Below are 18,066 nucleotides of genomic sequence, written 5' to 3'. Positions count from 1 at the left end.
CTACTCAAGCCCAGATTAATGGTGTTAAATTTGCAAATGAATTTCAGTTCTGCTGTTTCTCTTTGAAGTCTGTTTCTGAAGTTTTTTTGTTCAATGATAGTGACTTTTAAATTTGTAATAGGATGACCAGGGAGATTGAAGTGTTCACTTACTGGCTTTTGTATGTTACCATTTCTGATGTCCGATTTGTGTCCATTTATTCTTTTGCAGAGGGACTATCCGGTTTGGCCAATGTACATGGCAGAGGGGCATTGCTGGCACATGATGGCATATATAACATTAGTAGATGTGCAGGTGAATGAGCCCTTGATGGTGTGGCTGATGTGGTTGGGTCCTCTGATGGTGTCGCCAGAGTAGATATGGGGACGAGGTGAGAACGGATGCTTCATATTTCGAGTGAAAAGGGTTAAGCAAACACAACCTTTTCCTCAATGCATGTAATCTTCCCTCTGTCTTCCGAAATCATGCTAAGCACTCTGAAATGTGTGGAACGGCTCACATGCCTGCAATGAGCTTGATTTTGAATGAGGTCTGTGCATGCAACTAACATTGGTACTTTTTGCAAAAAGAGAGAGAATCAACCCACCCCCAAAAACCTCAATGAGCATGAAATAGGCCAAAGGATGGGGCTCTTCTCTCCCGCTTGCTTCTAACCTTAGATGATCCAGGAATGCATGAAACCATAAAACGGTACAGAGAAAAGGGGAGGGGAGGTGTGATTTGAAAAATGCTAAGATCAGATGACACCATAACAACATCTGATAAGCACTAGCTTATATAGAATATAGAAAGACAGTGAAATAAAAATCAATATGCTAAAACAATATTTCTGCTGCTAAATGAACCTTGGTTGTTGGGTTTTTGTTTGTTTGTTTGTTTGTTTGAATGGACAGAGGAAAAATAACTGTGTAAAAAAAATCAAGGTTGGTTTGTTTTGTCTTGCAGAGGAAATTGGGTCCAATAAGATGCTTGTCACTTATGCAGCACTAATACGCTGCTCATGGCTTTTAAAAAAAAGATTCTTGAGAGTGGCTGAGAGGGTCAGATTCTCCCACAGAGTCATTGCAGGGAGGAATGTGAGGAGAGGAAGAAAAAAAAATGGGATCAATTTTAACCTTCCCTAATTTGGGCCTGTTAAAAAAGGGTTAAGCGAAGCAGTTGAATGCTGCAAGCCTTGTCAGGGTTGTACTATTTCCTCTAGTACATAAGGAGAAGGGTGAGGAGAATTCGAAGGAAACTGGGAGATTTCAAACAAAAGGGGGGGGTCTGGAGAAAAGCCTCCAAGGGTGACAATGAAGAGGCAGCACCAGAGGCATAATTGCCCAAGTGGAGGCAGAAATCTCTGCCTAGGAGAGTGAGAGCTAAGGTCCTATTCCACCTGACTCCCCCTACCTAGTTCTGTAATCCTGGCTCAGAGTAGGCAAGCGAGGCTGCTGTCTGCAGCTGAAGAAAGGATGCTAGAGATTCTCTCTTTAGGAGGAAAAATGGTTGGTTGGACTTCTCTGCAATAAGAAACACCATCCTCCAAAGAAACGTCCCAGCTGCCTGAGATTGTCTGGTTTTGACCAAGTTCGATGCAGGGAAGCTGATGACAACATGTTGTGCCAGGGACTCGGGCGTGAAAGTCTCAGTGACAATTTCTGGCTGCAAAAGTTGAGTTCACCTGGGGCTTTTTGTGGGCTGTTTGGAGAGCCAGGCTCAAGAGCTGACGCTGAGCATCCTACCCAGCTGTCAAGGAAAGCCTCTGCAAAGCCGCTAGTGCATGGGAGTCAAGTAGCAGGCTTCATCCCAAGGCAACTCGGATGTGCGGCATGACTGCGAACCTGGCGCAGTGGCACAGGAGCTGAGCATGGCAGGGGGCATGGTCTGCTGTTTGCCTTGGTGAGGAGAAAGAAGATCGAGATCACATTGTGCAGCGCCCGGCACCAGGCTGCAGCTGCGACCCCCAGCGCCAATTCCCACGTGCAGGGTGGCTTTCGCCCTGTGCTGGGGGCCGCCCCGCGTGCGGCAGACAGAGAGGCAGCTCTGTTTTTTCGGGTGGCCATTGGTGCTCTCTGCCCCTCTCCCTTGTTGCACTATGGGGCAGTGAGGAATTATAAAACAGCATGCAGGAGGAAGAGGGCTGCCTCTAGGAACTGGGTCTTTTGCAGATGCCGCTTTAAAGCACCCACCAGCTCTTTACCGTACTGCTGTTTTTTCCAGGCAACGCCACACCTCCCGAGGACACTGGGGACATCAGGTTTTTTGCTGAGCTTAGCATCTTTCCACCATCATAGAGAAAGCTTCAGATAGACACTGATCTGCCCTGAAGTAAAGAGCTGCAACAGCCATCAAGAGGCTTTTCCTCCTTTGCCTGTCCAATCCCACCCCATTACCAGACCTAACCTGCACAATCTGGAGAGCTAACCCCCCCCCACCCTTCCTACGATGACTCACCATTATTTTGAACTTTGAAGAGAGGAACTTATGGGGATCTTGGAAGCCTGTATCTCTCTCTAGGATTTCCCCAGAGTCAATTAATCTGTGTCACTAAGAGACACTGAGATTTGCTTCTCCAGGTAATGCGATTTGTTTTCTGTACGCAGTGGTCGTTTGCAAAGAAGGAGGGGAGAGGAGCCACAGAAAAAAAATCTCGAGGATGGGAAATGCAGTAGTCAAACTGTCAGCTAGCACAGGTGTTTGCAAATTAACTAGCCGCAAAAAAATAAACCAAACCATTTGGCTGTAAAGCCTAAAGAGAGAGAGAAAAATTATCATAGGGAAGCATGTTGGCTTGCAATTTTATTTCCAGTGCAAAAGAACGGTGAACGTGTTTAACTTTAAGTTGGAGACATTAATGTGCTCCTTTAGGTTAACACTGAATTGCCTGCTATTGCATGGTTGATTTCTAACCCTTAAGTGCATGAGCAGAATCTATTGATATCATATTCATTTTCACTGGCATCCAGAGTTTAGTCCCTTGAATAGAAAAGAATTCAGTGATTTTTTCTTGTATTTTTTAAAAAAAGTTTGGTTTTGCCAATGCAAATGTTTCCCTCGTTTTCATTAGAAAGGTTTCCTCAAGTGCTTTTTCATCAGCACCGGATATTGGGACCGGAGTTTTCAAACTCTGCACCAAGAAAGCAAATTAAAATCAGCTGAGGAATATGCTGTATATTCTGCCAGGTGCAGGTTCCTAATACACACAACTTTAATTCGTCTCTCTCTTTCTCAGCAGGCTAAAATATTTCCCCCTCCCCGATCATCCCTCTGCATTTTCATGAGCCACTTCCAAACCTATGAACTTGTCCTTTCCCAGGAGAGTAACCTTCCCCTGAACCTGATCCCAGCACCGGGCAGCCGGAAGAGTTTAGATTAAGGATTGCTTTTAAACCTAAATATGACAGTTGCTACTGGAGACCCCACAGATGAAGCGGCAGCTTTGGCAGGTCATCCTCAGGACACCTATAACCCTGAAACCGATCATGAATGCTGTGAGAGGGTGGTCATTAACATCTCGGGGCTGCGGTTTGAAACGCAACTCAAGACGCTAGCTCAGTTTCCAGAGACCTTGCTAGGGGACCCTAAAAAGAGAATGAGATATTTCGATCCTCTCCGGAATGAATATTTCTTTGACCGAAACAGACCCAGCTTTGATGCTATTTTGTACTACTACCAATCGGGTGGCAGGTTAAGGAGGCCTGTCAACGTGCCCTTAGACATCTTCTCGGAGGAGATCAGGTTTTATGAACTCGGGGAAGAAGCCATGGAGATGTTCCGAGAGGATGAAGGATACATTAAGGAAGAAGAAAGGCCTTTACCGGAGAACGAGTTTCAGAGACAAGTGTGGCTGCTCTTTGAGTATCCAGAAAGCTCAGGGCCCGCCAGGATTATAGCTATTGTCTCTGTCATGGTGATTCTAATCTCCATCGTGAGCTTTTGCCTGGAAACACTGCCTGTTTTTCGGGATGACGAAGACCTGCATGGTGGTGGGATGAGCCATCACCCCTACTCCAACAGTACCATGAGCTATCAGCAGTCGACCTCTTTCACAGACCCTTTCTTTATAGTAGAGACACTTTGCATCATTTGGTTCTCCTTCGAGTTCTTGGTAAGGTTTTTCGCCTGCCCCAGCAAGGCTGGGTTTTTTACCAACATCATGAACATTATTGACATTGTAGCTATCATCCCGTATTTCATCACTCTAGGGACCGAACTGGCTGAGAAACCAGAGGATGGCCAGCAAGGCCAACAGGCCATGTCTCTGGCCATCCTTCGAGTCATCCGCTTGGTGAGAGTTTTTAGGATCTTCAAACTGTCCAGGCACTCCAAAGGGCTGCAGATCCTGGGGCAGACACTCAAGGCCAGCATGAGGGAACTAGGTCTCTTGATATTTTTCCTCTTCATTGGCGTCATCCTCTTCTCCAGCGCCGTCTACTTCGCAGAGGCTGATGAGAGCGAGTCTCAGTTTCCCAGCATCCCAGATGCGTTCTGGTGGGCTGTGGTTTCCATGACCACAGTTGGCTATGGAGACATGGTCCCCACGACCATCGGTGGGAAAATAGTGGGCTCCTTATGCGCCATTGCAGGTGTATTAACGATTGCCTTACCAGTACCAGTCATAGTGTCCAACTTCAACTACTTCTATCACCGCGAGACGGAAGGAGAGGAGCAAGCCCAATATTTGCAAGTGACCAGCTGCCCAAAGATCCCTTCTTCCCCTGACCTAAAGAAAAGCAGAAGTGCCTCCACTATTAGTAAGTCTGATTATATGGAGATACAGGAAGGTGTAAATAATAGTAATGAGGACTTTAGAGAGGAGAACTTGAAGACAGCCAATTGCACCCTGGCTAACACAAATTACGTTAATATCACCAAAATGCTAACTGATGTGTAGTCCTGAAAACCTGTTAACATATTTAAAGCTGAAGTGGAACAATTGCAGATATTGCATAATACCCTGCATTGTAGTTAAAACAGTATGTTCTACAGCGTGCATTTGGTTCTGCATGGGAAGCAATAGTTGTGTAAGTGACTTTCTAAACTTCTTATTTAGACACTGAATAAGCTTTCTTGCAAAAATTGTTTTTTTACATCACAGGTTTATGGGTTTCCAGAGACATAGAGCATGTAGGCATTCAAAACAAAATTATATCACTTGCAATCCCAAGGATATTGAACAAAAAAGTCATTCGAGAAACCTCATGTAAACAACAGTACCCACAAATGTCAAGCAGAAAAAGTGTTTCACTGCACTCGACACATACAAAAATATATCCCAAGGAAATAGCACACATCTAGCTTCCAAGCGTATGGATTCATAATGAAAAGGTCATGCATAGTTTAATTAAAGGAACATACATCCAGGCGTCCAAATTACTTTAAGGCTCAGATTTCTGCCTTGGAAATGCCAACCAAGAATACATCATGCAGGCTTGTGTTTCATAACTGAAAATGCTGCATGCTGCAATGGTTTCATCCACTGCAGTATGTCAGTGTGAGACCTAGGGGAGAGAGAATTAGCATGACAGAACACTATTTATTAAGTCTTAAATTTTCTATGCCGGCGATAGGAAGGGATACATAAACAAATCAAGAGCCTGCTTTTTATTTGGGTTTTTTTTTTTAGATGACACTTCCATCTTCACTATCTTCAGGGTCACCAAAGACACATCCACTGACACATTCAAAATGAGTTGAAAAAGCATATTTTTTTGGAATACTGGAGCAAACTATGCTGTGGCCTATAATATATTTATACTGCAGTGAAATTTAATCAGTAATACAGTACTGCTGCATGGATATTTGTTGCATGACAATATTGAATACACATACAAATATATTTTTTCTTAGTAGACTATACAGTATTCATGTTTATAGTGTTTATAGATTCTCCGATGACTTGAAGGAGATTCATGGAAGTAAAAAGAAAAACAAGGCTGGATTAGGGCAAGGCATGGGCTGACTAAATTTGAGAAGCAAGGCAAAGCTTTCTGGGTGCTTCCTGGTAGTCACTGAAACGGAGCAAAGAATTGTACAAGTGAAGGAAGGTGAGCTGAAAGTTAAGCACCTGTGCTCATCACGTGGGGAGGAACTAGTAATTAATCTTGGTGTTACAAGCAGAATTCCACGGCTGACCAGAGATGGTACAAAGGACAGGTGGCATTGTGTGTTAAAGAACTCCTGACTCTATTGTTCTGCAACCATCAGCTTCATTATATATTATCATGTTGTATATAGAAAGACAGGGACAGATCCTCAGCTGCTGTGAATTAGCTTTATCAGAACCACAGCAATTGACACCAGCAGAGGATTGGGCTTGATGTATGTAATATATATATGTGATATACATTCAAATGTTCTATGAGCTTATGCAATATAACACTGGCACAAAGCAATTTATAGGCCAGATCCTCCGCTGGTGTAAACTAGTTTCAATGGAGCTACAGTACTAAGCAACACCAGCGGAGGAGTTGGCTTGGGTATGACTAGTTGTAATACGGGATATAGGAGTTCAGGTTTGGAGTGGAAAACTATTGCCCTGCGATTGACCTCTGCTCCGAAACAATATACCAACAGCCCGCAGCTCTTGGGCAGAATGGCCCAAGCTCTGCCCTCACTGGCACACACTGAAGTCAATGAGATTACACGGGTGTCAGTGAAGGTGGGATCCGGCCTGCTTCCCAGATGGCCCCTTGCTTTCAATTAGTGGGGCAAGAGTTTCCCATTATTATAAAGCTCCACCTTCTAGCACACCTTTTGAAAATGCACCCGGGTCCTAACTGTGCTGCAGCTTCAGCTGGCCTGTGCTGAGCCCTCTCTGTTTTGGCTCACAGAGGGCGTGCAGCCCTCTCACCCTAAAGCAGAACTCCTTCGCTTTGGGCCGCACCTTGTAATCCCCTCCCAGAATAGAACTTCCCTTGAAATCAATGGGACTTTCCCCAGAGCGCAGGGAACTCGCCTCTGTGCAGAGAGTCCGCAAAAGGACTGCTCAACAATTCAGACCCACAGGCCAAATGTGATGTACCGGCTTTGCACAGGGGTGAAGGCAGGGCTGGATCTAAAGACTGGTCCAGTGATTCCCTAGATCCTGGAGCACTTATTCTGTATTGACTCAGTCTTCAAGCCCGCAACTTCCCCCACTCCATTGATTGCAGTGGAAGTTCTGCCTGAATAAAGAACTCAGGGCTTGCCCCATTCCCTTTCCAATCCCGGTCTTCTTCCAGAATAGTTGGGAGCCTCCCATTGCTCCCACGAATGTTTCAAGTGGATTATAGTGATCTGTCCCTTTCCCCAGGCACGTGCTTATTTACTTCCCGTTTTCCCATAGTTTCCACGTCCAGAAGCGTAGCTGACAATCCGAACAGCGGCAGGAGAGAAAGGAATTTCCCCATTGTTTGATAAACCAACCAACAGAGGCAATCTTCTTTTCATACATGTGCCACGGCATCAGAGAGTGCCCGGCCGCAAGATCTGTGGCGAAGATCTCAGCCACTAGCTAGCTGGTCAGTAGAACTCTGAAACCAGCGATTATTTACCTTGTTTAGGCCTCAGGCTAGGGAAGCATTTAAGGACGTGCTTAAACTTAAGCACATGCTAAGTGGTATGCTGAATCGGGGCCTTAGACTCCCGTTGCACTTTGGATCAGGCAAATCGATTTCTACCTATCGTCATTTTCATAGGCCGCCGTGAGAGAAAGGATTATTTCTAATATCCCTGATAAAATCCAGGTACTACCCTAGTCATCAGCAATGGTTCCAAACATTCCTCTGGTCCCAATTCTCCTCTCACTTACAGTAGTTTCACGCCACTGGTCCAAATGAAGTTAGTCTTGATTTACACCTGTGCAAGGGAGAGATGATTGACTCCAGCCCAATAGGACTGGTACTACAGAACTTTCTCCAGTTAGGGCAAAAGGGCCTGACTCCTGCAAGGTGCAAAGCACTTTCAGCTCCAGTGCCCTTCAGTGGCAGTGCCTGGCACTCAGCACCACGCTGCACTACTGCAGCGGATGTATTTTTTTAAATGAGGGATCTTAATTCTCTTGCTTCACTGGTGCAAGCAATGAACAACAAAAGTGCATTTTTTGCCTTGTTCATTTAAACCCAATCATTTTTACCTCTAAAAATGTAATATAAAAAATAAAAATAAAAAGCAATAAACCTTATTAAAAGAATAATTACATCATATTCTATAGCAATGGTCCTAAACCAGTGCCACTTGCAGCTCAGTCTGAATTCCCAGTGAGGCCAGCCAGCCTAAATCGATCAGTCGGCCCCCACCATTGTAGCATCTGAGCACCTCATAATCTGTAATGTATTTACCCTTACAGCACCCCTGTGAGGTGGGGCGGTGTATTATCCTCATTGTACAGATGGGAAACTGAGGCAGAGTGATACTAAGGGCCAGATTTTAAAAGGTATTTAGGCACCTAGAGATCTCGCCCTCTGGTGGGATTTTCAAAAGTGCCTAGGCACCGAACTCCCATTGACATCTGTATCTTTGGGTACGTCTACACTCTATTGTAAACCAGGTCTATGGGACACAGGCTTGTGGACTTGGTGTTTCCAAGCCCGTGCTTGAGTGTCCCTACTGCATTGTAAATCTGGGTTTCTAATTGCCGAATGGGGGTCTCACAGCCATGCTGACTCATCTATACTGCACTACACAGGCCTTGCGACTCAAGTCTTGTGCAGCACAAGCTTGTGCTGCATCAACACTGCAAAATGACAGGGCTTGGACCTGAGACACAGCAAGACTCAAGCTCTGCCCCCCCTGCCCCCAGCAGGGTCCTAGGACCTGGGTTCTGCGTGCTTGGTGACCCGAGTCAGACTGATTTGTGTGTAGACGGAAGGGGGCTCAAACCTGAGTCAGAACCTGGGTTTGCTGTGCAGTGTAGACATACCTTTTAGGAGCCTAAATATCTTTGTGGATCTGGGCCTAAGTGACTTGCCCAAAGTCACACAGGACATCTGTGGTAGAAGAACTGACACACAGAGAGACTGTGGGTAAAACAAAAGTGTCCAAGTCTAATTTTCAATAAAACGTTGGGTAACATTTTCAAAAGTGCCTCAACCCCATTGGCTTTCAATAGGATGAAGGTTCCTGAATCACTTAGGCACTTTTGAAAATTTTACCCTAAATGACTCACCCAGGCTATCCGTGGTAGAGCATGAACATGAATCCAGATCTCTTGAATACCAGCAAGTGCCCAAGCCACCAGAGTACCCTGCCTCCTTCCGGACTGCTCTTTTGGTCCTTAATGATTTTTATAGCTGCATTGGGTGACCTTCACCCCTCATGTAGAAGACCAGTATAAGGCCTGTATACCACCTTATCTTAAGGGCTTAGGTGGGTTAGAGGTCTCATGCTGTTCCTTTGCCCGGGGTAAATATCATCCTAGGTGAGTAGGGAACACCAAGAACTGGTCCAGTGGTTGATTTGCCCCCAATGTTTTGGGCATAAGGGATATCACAACAAAGTGTACAGTGCTGTTCTTACACTTAGCCACGGCTATCATTGTCTGTCTTTCTCTCTGGATAGACGAACCAATTGAGATAAAATCAGGGCCGGCGCAGTGGTCGCCTAAGGCGCTAACATTTGGGGGGGCGGCAACCGTGGCGGCCGGATCTTCGGCCGCCCCAGTCATCATCGGCATTTTGGGGGTGGGGCCTTCCGCCGCCTATGGCAGCAAAAAAGCTGGCGGCGCTCCTGGATAAAATACAGATCTGCCCAAACCTTCATTTAACGAGCTCTAATCAATGCCCTTCCCCCAAATATTCTGAGTTTCCCAGGAGTTTGGTGAACTTTAAAATAATGCTCACTGAAGCCAGGAGTGATGGCTTAATCCCTTCCATTGCCTTGAGCCAGATGAAAATTATTACCACCTGGCTCAGTGCACCTAAAGGCAGGAAGGAATATATGTGGCTAATGCTCTGCTCTGGGTAGACTGCCTTGGCAATAAGAACAGGAGTACTTGTGGCACCTTAGAGACTAACAAATTTATTTGAGCATAAGCTTTCGTGGGCTACAGCCCACTTCATCAGATGCATAGAATGGAACATATAGTAAGGAGATATATATGCACACATACAGAGAACATGAAAAGGTGGGAGCTGTCCTACCAACTCTAAGAGGCTAATTAAGAGAAAAAAATTTTGTAGTGATAATCAAGATAGTCCATTACAGACAGTTTGACAAGAAGTGTGAGAATACTTAACATGGGGAAATAGATTCAATGTGTGTAATCACTACAAAAGTTTTTTTCTCTTCATTAATTAGCCTCTTAGAGTTGGTAGGACAACTCCCACCTTTTCATGTTCTCTGTATGTGTGTATATATATCGCCTTACTATATGTTCCATTCTATGCATCTGATGAAGTGGGCTGTAGCCCACGAAAGCTTATGCTCAATAAATTTGTTAGTCTCTAAGGTGCCACAAGTACTCCTGTTCTTTTTGCGGATACAGACTAACACGGCTGCTACTCTGAAACCTGCCTTGGCAATGGTGCAGCATTTGAAAACAGGCCCGATGTCAAACTTTAAGAGCTTTAAGAGTCCACAGTGGGCTCACAGGGAACAGTGTCCTCATGACAGGGGGCTATGGCAAAGAGAAGGGGCCAAATGTAGCCCAGGCATCAGGGCCGGCTTCAGCATTTCTGCCGCCCCAAGCAAAAAAAAAAAAAAAAGCCACGATCGGCTTGTGGGGATTGAGCCTAGAGCTCAGGTACTGTTCCTAGCTTTGTTTCTGACTCACCTGTGTGACCCGGAAGAAGTGTTCAAAAGTGGCATCTGATTTTAGTTTGAGGGACTTCAGGCCTGATTTTCAGAGCTACCAACTCTCTTTGACGTCCACAGGAAATGGAAATCAGGCCCACAGCATCTCACATCAGGCCCCCCTAACTGTGGCACTTAGGACCCTCCTGATTTGTCCAAGGCCACAGAGAGAGGCAGCGTCAGAGCCGGGATTAGCACACAGGTCACTTTCTAACACCTAACCCCGATGCGCAGATTGCTAGGCAACGCATAAAATCTCTCTCTTTTTAATGCCTTAAAAAAATAGCATTTGCTCAAAGGGCAATCACATTAGGCTGAGGGACTGGTGAATTTCCATCATAGCTGATAGGAAAAAATATCTATGTAGATAGTACTGTGGGTACAGGCTTTATCAGACGTACTTATCTCTGCAGCTAGTTTTATGTCCTTTTCCAAGGCCTACTCAAACACTATGCTATATCAAGAAAAAGATCCTAAGAATGGTGTTATGAGAGTGTAGCACGTGGGAGTATAAATATGAGCATATTTGTGCATAAATACACGGAAGGAGAGAAAAAGACAGAGGAGGAAGTATTTTAGAAAGGGTCTTGCTTCGTGACCAGGTGGTTCCTAGATCAGCCACTGAAATTACTGCCAAAATCTCCTAGAGTTTCTGGAGTTCGCAATACAGTTAGAGGTGGGCCCAAGCTGAGAAACAGATCCGGATCAGAATTTGAAATGGGTTGAATCAAACACCTTTCCCGCTTGACTAATGAGGAAATTTGGAGTCCAGCTTTACAGCTGTTCCTTCTCTCGCTAGTGGAGGGAACAAATCCCCCAATACCCCTGAAACTTTGCGAGATCACCAATCCATGGCTTGGGCCCATCACTAGTATCTATGTTACTATGCAGGTGAAGCCAAAGCAATGATCTAAGGGATTTGTTTGTGCAAGATGCAAGATGCATCAGCTGCATCAAATTATTATTATAGCTGTTAGGGAAAAGTATCCGTAGGTAGATATTACTGTGGGTTACAGGATTTATCAGATTCAGGGCATTTCCTACAATTGTGAATTTCAACCCCATAAGGTTTGACTGTCTTATAGGTCCCACAGCCCCATAAAGAAGGATCCAATGCTTCCTTCCCCCGACCCCTCACATCAGGGAGAGATGGAGCAGAACTCAGGGGCGGACGCATGTACCTAAGACTGTGGATTACAGCATGGACACCACATAGTTGGAGCTGGGGAGTAGTAAGTCTATGGAGAGCATTCTCCTTGAGATCCTGTGAATTTCCCACTGACCATCACTCCAGTTCCTAATGTTGCTCAGAGCAGAGTTACCTCCCCTTGTCCTCCATCCCCACAAGGGGGTGTGGTCAGTGTATATGCTCAGTAGAGGACCAATTGGCTATGCTGCCAGTGGGGAAAGAGGCCAGGGAGCAAAGGCTGGCACAGATCCATACGTTTAGGCCTAGTATTCACCATGGATCTTAAGGTTCTACATGAGTGAGAGACGGCTCCTTTCTCACACACCTTGAGCATGCTAAGCTCTTTCCCCAGAGCCAAGAACTCTTCCTGTTGTCAGAGCTCCTCTCCTCCCTTTTGCAAGTGGTTGTTGATGCTGCTATTAATTTCTACTGTGGTAGTGTCTAGGGACGCCAAGCAGGGATCAGGGCCCCATTCCACAAAGCACTGTCTAAGCAAATACCACAGAGACAGTTCCTGCCCCAGACAGCTGACAATCCCCTAATGGGAACACCTTGCTCTCAATTCTTTTTTATACCAATCCTTGGGAGCAAACCTTACACTCCTTTTGGTCTTAAGCTGACATGCTGCTCCCCCCACCCTGCTCAGGGTCCTTTGTGAAGTTCAGCACAATGGCCACATTCTACCAATATAATCGCCTGCCAGCTCTCTCTGCATCAGACCATTTCTAAAATCTTCTAGCTGCAGTCACGATCTTGGCATTCAGCCCTGCATGATGCTGGCTGGATACCCTCAATTCCTATTGCTAGAAAGGGGAAGTTGCAGGTGCTTAGATCTTGGCAGGATCACTTTGTAGGACTTTGGGCCAGAACCTGAGATGGTGCAAATTGGTGCCACTGGAGCTGCACCAATTTACATCAGTTGAGCATCTGGCCCAGAGCTCACATAAAGGTGGCAACTGATAAATTCCTTAGTTCATGTTTCTCTTCCTGGGCATGTTTTGGCTTCCACGGGATGTTGAATGTTGCAATGTGACAACGGTTTCATTCCAGGGTCTGTGTGTGTGTGTATAAATATATATGGGAACTGCATATAATTTCAAGATTTGTATGGATTTTTTATTTAAACCAAATGTAAGAACTGCCATTAGTAGTTTGCACTTGCTTCCCCATTGCCTGAGACTTTGCAAATGTCTTACAGTGTCATATTACTAATCATTGCTAGAAGCTAAAAAAAAAAAAAAAAAAAGATAGATATTGGCTCAAATAAGCATGTGTTGCCTAATTTGAGAGAATCAATACGAAGAGGAAATCCAAGAAAGACATGTAATAATGATGCTGAAACTGAACCTTTCGTCTCCATGGTTACTGGAGAAATGGGACCAATAATGGAGAGAGGCCTATAAACTGTGGCAGGAGGGCTCATGGGAATTCCAACTCATTTAACCATGTGTTTGCTAGACAACATTTTAGACACCAGCTGTATCTGAATTGCACAGTGTGTATAGACATTATCATTCTTATTGACGACTGGCCGGCATTCTCACCGTTGACTGGACACTGTTAGCTGAGAGATCCGAAGTCAATAAGGTGGGACATTTGTATATAGATATACATATCTGTGTAAATACATATTCTGAATGAACATTTGCTGTCTGGTTTATCATGGATGTACATAATTTATTCTTCATAGAGTATCATACATTTTGTAAATATCAGCACCAATTAAGAAAAAAATATGTATATTATTGAGGATTTATTTTGGCATCGGTTCTGTGTGGAAAACAAAGAAAAGCAAATAAATTTTGGACAGACTTGTCATTTTCTATGCATTTGAATGGTAAAAGACAAAAATCTCAACCCACTAAAAATAGGATTCTCTCCCATCAGAAACTTTCCTGCAGTGGTCAGCTGCATACTCCTGAAAATGATGGAAGTAACTTATATTAAATAAATATTCAGACCATACATAAGGAGGATATATTGTATGATCTGGACATTTTGCTGATTCCCTCCAAAGGGTTATAATCATGTAAATCTAAGGAACGAGGCAACTGCGTCTTTGAAAATTTCAACTAAGGTGGCTGCATTGTATTGTCATCATACACCATAGGTATCTTAGTACAAATGCTGAGTTGCCTGTTAGAAAGAACCCCAAGGAGAAATAATGTTACGTCACTGCATGGGGATACTGCAAGGATATTATTATTATTAATTTGTATTACAGTAGAATCTATGGGTCCCAGCTGAGATCTGGCTCCCACTGCATTAGGCTCTGTACAGATATGTATGCTGGAGTTTTCAAAAGATCCTAACGTGGTTGAATCCCCAAATTACCTTGAAATTAGGGCTCCTGACTCTTATCACGATATTAGTGCGAGACAGTCTCTGCTCCCAATAGCTTTGAGTCTTAATGGGCAAGACACGTAAAGGAAGACAGAGGCATAAAGGGGCAGTAACTCTCAACACCAGGAATTGAACCTATGTTTTCCTGCTTCCTACATCACCGCCCTAACCATAGACACACACTGGCTTGCTTGAGCAAGTCCCACCCCAGGCCAGATGTTAGTATGCAGCCACTCAATGTTCTGTTTAAATGCCGGTGGTGGTGTTCTGGCATGCTTGATTTTGTCCCTAGAAAGAACCACATTTTAGACAGATAAGAATTCTGGGAACCTTGCAGAGAGCGTCACATTTTATTCTAAAATACTGGCCCAAGGAATGGGAAGAACATTTGAGAAATGAGCAGATTACTGTGCTAGCAACGAGCTGTCTATGGGAAAATAAACTGAGTGCTTGCCAGTCCCCCCCATAATGTGTAACAGGATCACAAGTGTCCATGGGAAGCTTAGATTAATTTGCTGAAGAATGTAAGCTTGTCTCATTAAAAGAACTATAATTCAGTTTACAGGATGTCAATCTAGCATTATTCCCCCCTGCTGCATAACAGCTTGGAAAAAAAGAATTGGTGTCAAATTGTCCGCTGGTGTTCATGCTTCAGGGTTTAAGCCAATCTCTACCTAGTAGAGATCATGGGAGACAATGTAAGGGGCAGATTATCACACATCTGTCTATAGTGAGGATCTTAAGCCTCCCGCTGAAGCTGGCCACTGTCAGGGATAAGACGATGGACCTCAGATCTGATCCAGTCTGGCAGTGCCTAGTGTGTCAATTGACTTAGTTCCTCTGAAATCAATGGAGTTATGCTGATTTGCACCAGCTCTTGGTGTCTAAACCATTTTCCATTGCCCCCCAAAATTCACTCTCCTACAACTTTACTTGAAGGGCCACAGTTGAACTCTGTTAATTGTCACTTTGCCAATCCTCTAACCTGTCAATTCTCACCTAAATAAACCAATAGATCCCCCGCTCTTCGAAGCCAATACTTCACAGCAAGAAGCAGAGTGCAGTGATGAGGTCAGAACTCATTATCTCCCACAGGTGGCAGTGTTTCTAATGGTTAGTCCACAGGGCTGGAAGTCAAGAATTCTGGGTTCCGTTTCTGAGTCTGCTACTGACTTGCTGCGTGACCTTAGTCAAATCACTTCACCGCTCCGTGCCTCAGTGTAAAATGGAATTAATGATATTTAACCCATCTTTGTAAAGCATTCTGAGCTCATTGGATGGAAAGGGTGATATAAGTACAGAGTACTAGTATTAACTTTACAAAATATACTGTGGTACATCTACCAATATGCCAGAAAGTATTCATATAAATAATTGCAAATAAATTATACTTGTCAAAAGAAACGGACTTTTTTTTTTTTTTGGCTGCCATGGGGCTGATTTTTAAAAAATATGATTTACTTACATGCTAATTCTCAAAACCCTCCGAAGAATTACTTGTATTACAGTGGTACTTAGAGGCTTAAACTGAGATCACTGCCCCATTGTGCAAAGCACTGCACGGGCATAGAGTAAGAGGCAGAGAGTCTCTCTCCCAAAGAGCTTAGGTCCAAATCCTCAAAGGTATTTAGGTGCCTAACTCTCTGGAAGGCACCTAAATATTTTTGAGGATTAGGGCCTCAGTCTAAATAAACAAGACACAAAGACCAGGGGAGGGGAAACAGAAGCAAAATGTCTTGCCCAATTTTACACAACAGATCTGTGGGAAGAGATGGGAAGAGAACCCAAGACTGCCGCATCCCACTCAAGTCCTCTAGCCATTAGGTCACACTGCCTGGTTAAAAAAGGCTAGGTTCTGTTGTGAAATATTTTAAAAGAGGCAGCCACATGACAAGGAAGATGTTGAAAAGAAACTTCATCCAAAGCATGTAACTGGATAAGCAAAGTCAAATGATGTATTGTTTGCAATGCTGTGCAGACAAAACCAAATCAGTACTATCTATAACAACCTGTTACCGATTCCTTCCTACGAGAGAACAAGATGCCCCTAGGACCCAGTGTTAATGCATGTTGACACTGTGCTTTCTTCAGGATATATCACACAGTGCAGAGGAATAAATCCCTTCCGAACTGTAGGTGACATTGACAACATGCTAATAGACTATTTCCATTTTACCAGAGAGAGAGATCAGATTGCATCAAGATTTATTGACCTTTTCGACTCTCCAGTTTCAAAAGCTGGAAACCAATCACTGGGCTGTTACAGTAACTGGTTTGTATAAATATCTGCCTGCTGCAATCTAGCACCCTCCACGGTGATCCTACCAGAACTGCAAAACACCCGGCTTTAACATTTGTGCTTAGAACTGATTTATATTTGACATCTGCAATCCTTTTGGGGAGCTGTTCAATAACAGATTAAATAAAAAAATAAAGATACATCAGCCTGTGTTTAAATGAAGTTACGGCAGTGATGCAATGTGCCCATCACAGAAGGAACCAATAAAGAATGTCTTAAGGAGTTAGGCCCAGATCAAAGGTGTTTAGGCACCTAACGCCCGTTGAAATCATCGGGAGTTTGGCATCTAAATGCCTTTGAGGATCTGAACCTATGGCCCAAATGTTTTCAAATAACCTCTAATTTCAGGAGCCTCTGTAATTTACATGACGGCTGCCATCTTGGCTGACACACCAAGGTTGAACTGGGGACCACCAGAGTTTAAAGCATGAGCTAAGAAAGCCCAAACCTTATAGCTAGAGACTGTAACACCTCATCCTCTCTGGATTGGCACGGAGGAGACCTGTAACACACATTCAATGGTGGATTACATCTCCACTTTTGGGTGCCTGAAACCCAAGTCTCAGTTTTCAAAGGTGACGATTCGACCACCCACCACTGCAACAAACAAACAGTCAGGGCAGCTCAGCCCCTCTGCCAACCAGGCCTTAGGTGCCTCCCAATACCCAAATTAGGGGCCACTTCTGAAAACATCGGCCTTACTCCCTCATCTATAAAATAGCAACGACCTACCGCACAAGGGCATGACGAGGTTTAATTTGTTAATTGCTGTAAAGCACGTTGAACTTGTACTTGTCTATATAAATGCCAATTACTATTAGATCAGAGAAGAGAACGTTGCCCTATTTATGTATCTGACCTCAGAGCGCCTGTGTTTAGACAGATAAATTCGACTGGCCCATATCCTTCACAGCATCTGCAGTCTACAAAGTAATGTAAATATGTCTTGATGAGCCTGGTGCTCCTAAAGCACATTCCCTTGTTCCCGCCGCCAGCAGAACATGGGAGCTCTGTGAACGCAGCATGATTAGCTAGGGGAGGGAACAGCAGAGATGGCACACTGCAAAGGTTGCATTTGGATCTGAACCTACACTAGGGATTTTAGCTTAGTCATGCCTCTGGCTAACCCAGGAGTGTTACTAATATACTCAAGAGTGAGCTATAAGCAGCGCTGTCTAGAAAGACCCAGGCCCTTTTGGCAACACTTTTCAGAAGGGCTCGGTCTCCACAACGGGGGGCCACATTTCCAGATGAGCCATGAGCGCGACACTTTGGGTGCTGAGTTCCTTTGAAAATGGAGTCACAAAAAGAGCTGACCTCTTTGGAAAATCTGGCCTGGATTGTGGGTGCTGAGTGTTGGAAAATCTGGCCCCAAGCTCTTTGAAAAACATCTGGGCATAAATCAAAGGTTTCAGCCTGAAAGCTACGTTGCCATCCAATTCTACTCTTAGGCCTTGGCTACACTTAACGGTAGTTCGGC

General features: G+C 44.4%; 1 protein-coding gene across 1 annotated transcript; it reads left to right on the top strand.

The window, feature by feature from the left end:
- Window positions 1–1,418: 1,418 nt before the first annotated feature.
- KCNA2 (potassium voltage-gated channel subfamily A member 2) lies at window positions 1,419–8,127 on the top strand. Its single transcript, XM_065592370.1, has 2 exons — window positions 1,419–2,558; window positions 3,215–8,127. Exon 2 carries the CDS (start codon window positions 3,380–3,382, stop codon window positions 4,874–4,876), a length of 1,497 nt encoding a protein of 498 aa, XP_065448442.1. The 5' UTR covers window positions 1,419–2,558; window positions 3,215–3,379; the 3' UTR covers window positions 4,877–8,127.
- Window positions 8,128–18,066: the final 9,939 nt, after the last annotated feature.

The sequence above is a fragment of the Chrysemys picta genome, chromosome 4 (assembly GCF_011386835.1).
Source record: "Chrysemys picta bellii isolate R12L10 chromosome 4, ASM1138683v2, whole genome shotgun sequence".
Lineage (NCBI taxonomy): Eukaryota > Metazoa > Chordata > Testudines > Emydidae > Chrysemys > Chrysemys picta.
The sequence above is the reverse complement of the archived record's forward strand: the minus strand, read 5'-3'. Positions and strand labels throughout refer to the sequence as shown.